Raw genomic sequence first — 6,000 nt, 5'->3', positions numbered from 1 at the left:
GCAGAGCACGGCTGCAGGAGGCAACAAGGCACCCAGGCAGGTGTGTGGGACTCAGACCTGGGCAGGAGTGACTGCATAGTGATCATCCGAAGCTCTAAAGCCACAGGGAGGTGGCTACGTCTGGTGGAGGGTGTGTGAGAACTTTCCTCCCCTCTCTTCATCCCAGGAGCGTGGCAGCTGCTCCGCTGGACCTGTGTGTGTGGTGTGCTTCTGGGGGTCTGTCTGGGGAAACTGCCCAGGGTGGCCCTCAGACACGCAGTGACCAGACCAGTGAGGGAGTAGGGCTGTGGCTCACAGTTTCACACCCTGCCCGGCCAGGATGGCCAGTGCCCTCCTCCCCTGCCTGCCCTCAGCAGGGCCCCTGGTGGAGCCGCCGCTCTCCCGTCCACGGGGTCTCAGAGGGCAGGTCTGTGTGCTCCAGACGAGGGCCGCCAGAGCCGTGGTGTAAATGGTGTTTAGATGGCCTCCCAGGCGCTCCGTTCAGGGAAGTGGCCAGGCTCTGGGCAGCCTGGTGCCAGCGATCCCGTGGGTTCTGTGCCCAGGAAGCAGGTGGCTGAGTCCGTCCACATCCACACCTCTCCAGATGCTGTGCAACCACCTCCGGGGCCCTGGCCACAGCCCGTCTCAGGAGCATGAGCTCTACATTTAGAGGGAGGCTGCTCTATGCTGCTGGTGTGAGTCCCATTATTGAAGGAATTAAATCCAGCAAAGAACCCAGGGATAAACAGGACAGAATAACTTGATCCTCCCAGGATCCGGTACGAGGTCACAGGGAGGGCTACAGGCAGGCCTTCCAGGCTCTCAGGGTGCAGAAGCGCCCCTGAATGGACTCTGTGTTAGTCGCTCAGTCCCATCCGATTCTTTGCAACCCCATGGACTTTAGCTTGCCAAGCCCTTTGTCCCTGGTATTCTCCAGGCAAGAATATTCGAGTGGGTTGCCATGCCGTTCTCCAGGGGATCTTCCCAACACAGGGACCAACCCACGTATCCCGTGTCTCCTGCATTGCAGGCGGATTCTTTTACCATCTGAACTACCAGGAAATGGAGTGTGGGCATCAGATAACATGGACTCTTTAGAAATCATGGGCTCTGCTGGACACACCCTTCCCTTGTGGGGTGCCTACCAGGTAGAAATGCAGTTTTCTGTGTCTGGTGGTGACCCTTTAGTTCTGGGCAGTCACCGCACAACTGCTGTGCCTTTTCCCCGGCAGCTGTATGGAGCCACCCAGAGGCTGCAGCTGGCCCAGTCGCAGCACACCCAGCGGGTACAGCAGCTGCGGGAGGAGATGGCACAGCTCGTGCCTGCAGTCCGAGTGCTGAGCTGCAGCGGCTGCTGGAAGGGGAGCGGTGGGGGGCACGGCGGCTCCAGGAGGAGGCCCCAGGTGAGTGGGGACCAGGCTCGGGGGCCAGCTGGGGGTGATGGGGAGGGCGAGTAGGCTTTCTGGCGCCAAGGGGAGGATGGCCTGACAAGCCCTCCCACCATGTGGGATGTTTATGGAAGCCACGGGACCCAGCTTCCGCTGGGAGCTGGGGGGCATTGAGCGGCCGACCCTGAGTCCCCCAGCCTGTTTTCTGGGCTGTGTGTGTCTGTAGCCAGCCACACACGTGACCCGCTTCCAGGTCTGAAAGATGGTGATAGAAGGGCCACAAGAGAGGGATGGGCAGGGATAGCTTTTCAGGAGTGTAGGCAGGTGCAAAAGTCCTGGGTGGGCTATGCTTGGGCATGTTTCAAAGCCAGCAAGGGGTGTGGGGTGCTGGTTGGACAAGAGATCAGCACAGTGACAGCATGGACTTGGGGAGCCCTGCTGTGTGCCAGGCTCACATGCAGAAACAGAGCTGCTGCCTTAAAAGGCAGCAGAACAGTGGCTCAGCGCGTGCACTGTGGGGGACTGGATCCTGGCTCCACCACCTGAGCCGAGTGGTTTAACTGAGTGAGTGATTCAACTCTCTGTGCTTCCATTTCTTTCAACCTCTGGTGGCAGTGGTTCCCACCTCAGAGCAGTCTCTCAGGTATCAGTGAGTGAGCACCTCAAAGTGCGAGCCTGGGGAAGCACATTTGGGTCCTCAAAGTTCATGGGTCAGTGGGAGGGTGAGGAGCGGCAGAGGGCTAGGTGCCTTCCTGAGGAAGGAATTTGTGCAAGATTGGAAAGGTGGGTAGAATCTGACATTTGTAAAACACAAATTCTAACGAAGAACAGCCTTATAGCATTATGCAAACACGTTGTGCTGGAGAGACATTTAAGCTAGGACAGATTATTGACAAAGGAAATTTAGTCAGAGATCCCCTAGAAAGACTACCATGTTTAGGGAAACTCAACTTTGAGTCATTTAGGATTAAAATCCTAGGACAAAGAGTCTCTTATCTGCTCACACTACAGTGAGAAGTGCAGCTTTGTGGCTTGTGAGACATTTCTAACCATCCCTCCCTATAGATGAAAGGTTAGCCAGATACTCAGATTTTGTACACTTCAGCTGATTTCCATTCTAAAGTAAATAAGCCTGAGATGATTCTTTTTATTTTATTTTATTTTTACGAATGAGGCAATTTATTAACCCAGCATCATTTGTTCTAATGCTTCTTGTTGGCAGCTGCCACCTGTCCAGCGATCCCGTCCAGATCTCTCTGTCCCTGAGGCGTCAGTTTGCGGCCCCCATCTTGGTCCTTTTCCACCATTTTCAGCCAATGTACCGTGCTGATCTCTGCCACTGCTGCTGCTGCTAAGTCGCTTCAGTCGTATCCAACTCTGTGCGACCCCATAGACAACAGCCCACCAGGCTCCCCCGTCCCTGGGATTCTCCAGGCAAGAGTACTGGAGTGGGGTGCCATTGCCTTCTCTGGTGTTGATCTCTAACCTCCTCTTATTCAGGAAGCACATGAAAGGCAGCTGAAAGCAACAGAAGAGCGGGTGGAGGAGGTGGAAATGATTCTGAAGAACATGGAAGTGCTCCTCCAAGAGAAAGTGGGTGAGCTGAAGGAACAGGTGAGTGACGGACGCCTCCTTTGGGCATCCAGGTAGCTGATGAGGGAGACAGGACCCCAGAGAACCCTGTGTCCTGCGGAAGTGCTGAGAAGGGGAGAGGAGGGCAGGGAGAGGGGAGAGAGAGGCCTTGCTGTCCTATGAGGTCTGCTTGCTGCTCCAGGAAGTGAAATGTGAGCATCTGTGGAAATGCTTAGTTCCACAGTGACTGAATGTGGTTTACCTGGAGCGCCCTGAGCCGCGTCCCCAGTTCGAGTCACTCCACGCAGGCTGCCTGCTCCAGACCCCCACTCCCACCTGTGTAGCCCCTGCCCTGCCGGCACCACCGCCCTCCAACCTTTTCCGTCCCTGGGTCCTCACTTTCCTTCCCAATCATCAGACTCCTGGTGACCCCCTACCCCCAGTCACTCTTGGTAAAACCTCAACCCCAAGTAAATCTTGAGGCTCCTACATGCTGGGGGAGGGGGCGGGTAGGGGTTGACTGTCCCAACTGCCGCCTTTCCCCCCTCCCTGTCTGGGGGGCCCTTCCGCTCTGCCTCTGACCCCCAGCCCCTCTCCCCTCCTCTCAGTTGTGACTTGGGCTGTGTCCCCGTAAGACCAGAAGGTCCCAGAGAAATGGCTGTGCGCTCAGCTCGCCCAGCCCCGCTTCTGCCGCCCCTTCTCCGGTCTCCTCAGCACCGCCTTCCGGAGCCCGGTGCTCCCAGCGAGTTCTCTGCTGCCTTGACAGGCCCCCCTTGACAGGCCCTCCCAGCCGCCCGGCCACCCAGGGGCCCGTCTGGCTCTTCAGCGCGGCCCTCAGTGCGGAGCAGAGCTCCCATCGCGCACCCCGCGCCCCATCTTTTGGGTCCTGACAGCTGGGCTCCTCGTCTCCTCTGCCAGCCCGTCAGCAGCAGCAGTCTTCCTTAGATACGTTGGAGCTGCGGCCTGCCTCAGAGTAGACAGCGGCTTCTCCGGTGGCCTCGAGATCCTGCAGGACCTGGCCCCCTCCCCTCGGCCCCTCGCCCAGCCGGCGTGGCGGCCCTGCCTTCCTCACGGGCCTCCTGGCCGTTCCTGCCACCGCTCATGCGCCGGCCTCTGCCCGGGAGGTTTGCGTCAGGCAGCCGCCCGCGCGTCCTCCATGCTTCTTTCAGGTCTCTGTGCACCTCAGGCTCAGCCGTGTGTCCCCCGCCTGGGTTCTCTGTTAACACGCCACCTGACACTGCGCGCTCTGCTGGCTCCTGTTAGAACACGTGCCTGTGGGAGCAGGGCCGTGGCCGGGCAGCACTGGCCCGCCGAGCTGCTCGGTAGCTACTTGAGTGAGTGGCTTCAGCGCGGACTTTCAAAGCCCAAAGCCGGGACCCCTGCGTCTTTGCATCTTGACTAGTGTGTCCTGTGTCCCCATCGCTGAAGCCCCTGTCGGTGTCGTGTGGGTGGCACCCAAGGTGCCTCGGTGCGTCCCGGCTGGCATGGTGGGCCTGCAGAGTGCACTGAGATAAGGCCATCATTTGGGTACTCTTGACAGTTTCCTCATTGATTTTTGGAGGCCTCCAGATTTGGGTCTTGTCTTCATTTCGTGATACATCAGTTTGTACAAAGTTGGCTTAAATTTTCTCTACCACATAGTTCGTCAGTTTCCTCTCTCATGCCAGGATAACAAAACCTGTCATTACATCCAACATGTCTCTGATTTGTAAGGTTCCCCAAACTAGTCTGAACGCGTGTGGAGGAATAGGAAGGGAGAGCTGGTGGCGTGGCGTGGCTGCGTTAGACGTGCAGTACACTGTGGCTTTCTCCCCTCTCCAGTTTGAAAAGAACAGCCGATCTGATCTGCTGCTCAAGGAGCTCTATGTGGAAAATGCTCACCTGACAAAAGCGCTTCAAGTCACTGAAGAGAAGCAACGAGGTGCTGAGAAAAAGTCCCGATTCTTGGAAGAAAAAGTTAGAGCTCTCAGCAAACTGCTCAGCAAGATTGCTACAGCATCCCTCGCTGTGTAGACTGCTTTTCTTCCTGGAGTTCGTTTTGAAAGAACATCTTTAAAGTAAACCACTGTGACGCTGTAACTTATTGTGGCTCACTGGCTGTACACCCCTGGATAGACGAGGATTGTGATTCTGTTTATCTCACAAGCATTTAATGAAGGTCTGTGTGCCAGAGGCTGGGGAAACAGGTTGGAAAAGACTACTTATTTTTTTAGTGGTCCTTGGGTAACTTCCAGAGTTACATTCCTAATTTTGCTACTGACAAGCAAAACAGATTATGGGGTTCCCAGCAAGGTAAATGGTAAAATAAAGCAATTTTAATGTTGCACTTCTGACCTTGGCTACAGAGATTCAAATGCAAAGTCAGGGCTCTATAGTTTTACCATTGCACTGTTAGTGCTATGGGTTTAGTCACTGGCATTCTCGTTGGTGGATTGATATAGACACTCCAGAAATGTACTTTCTGTGACTTTCAACTGGCGATAAGGGATAGAGGAAGGAAGCCTTTTTGTCAGGGCCTGTTCCACCACGAGGGAGTCTAGACAGTGCTGGTATTTTAGGGCTGTGGACTCAGGGAGGATGGTATCCATTGTGAATGCAATCTTTTCCTCATTGAAATGTCACCACACTGGAAAGTGTATGATATGTTTAAAAAAAAAAAAGGGAAAAAGTATAGTTTTATATCCAAAATATACATAAAGTATGGTCATTTGGTTTATCAGAATAAACTACTGTAATATGAAGTCACTGTATTTGCAATAAAATCCTTTTCTATTAAAACCGATTAACTTCTAGATATTTTTTAAACTAAAATATTTCAGACATATAGAAGAATAGTTCTATAGGAAGCACTCATATGCACTACATGAACATGCAGGTGTGTTAAGGACGTTGTTACAGCATCCTGGACAGAGGCCCAGTCCCTGTTCTACTGCAGCCAACCTCTCTCCCCGTCCTGGTGGCCTCCGCTCTCCTGAAGCTGCTGCACGCCCCCTCCGCTCCGTCTGTCTGCACATTTACTGTCCCTGCTTGAATGAGAAAAGCCTTAAACCGGGGGAATAGA

General features: G+C 54.5%; 1 protein-coding gene across 1 annotated transcript; it reads left to right on the top strand.

Annotated features, from left to right (window-relative positions):
• Positions 1-2,299: 2,299 nt before the first annotated feature.
• On the top strand, positions 2,300-5,721 carry LOC112441530 (ninein-like protein). Its single transcript, XM_025001346.2, has 2 exons — positions 2,300-2,981; positions 4,761-5,721. Exons 1-2 carry the CDS (start codon positions 2,922-2,924, stop codon positions 4,950-4,952), a joined length of 252 nt encoding a protein of 83 aa, XP_024857114.1. The 5' UTR covers positions 2,300-2,921; the 3' UTR covers positions 4,953-5,721.
• Positions 5,722-6,000: the final 279 nt, after the last annotated feature.

Source organism: Bos taurus, chromosome 13, assembly GCF_002263795.3.
Source record: "Bos taurus isolate L1 Dominette 01449 registration number 42190680 breed Hereford chromosome 13, ARS-UCD2.0, whole genome shotgun sequence".
Classification (NCBI taxonomy): Eukaryota; Metazoa; Chordata; class Mammalia; order Artiodactyla; family Bovidae; genus Bos; species Bos taurus.
This window is presented reverse-complemented; position numbering and strand designations above follow the sequence as displayed.

Excerpts from the sequence above, each read along its gene's own strand:
- LOC112441530 (XM_025001346.2), top strand. The coding sequence starts at position 2,922 with ATGATTCTGAAGAACATGGAAGTGCTCCTCCAAGAGAAAGTGGGTGAG. Across the intron at positions 2,982-4,760 it reads TGGGTGAGCTGAAGGAACAG|TTTGAAAAGAACAGCCGATC; the intron begins GTGAGTGACGGA and ends TCCCCTCTCCAG.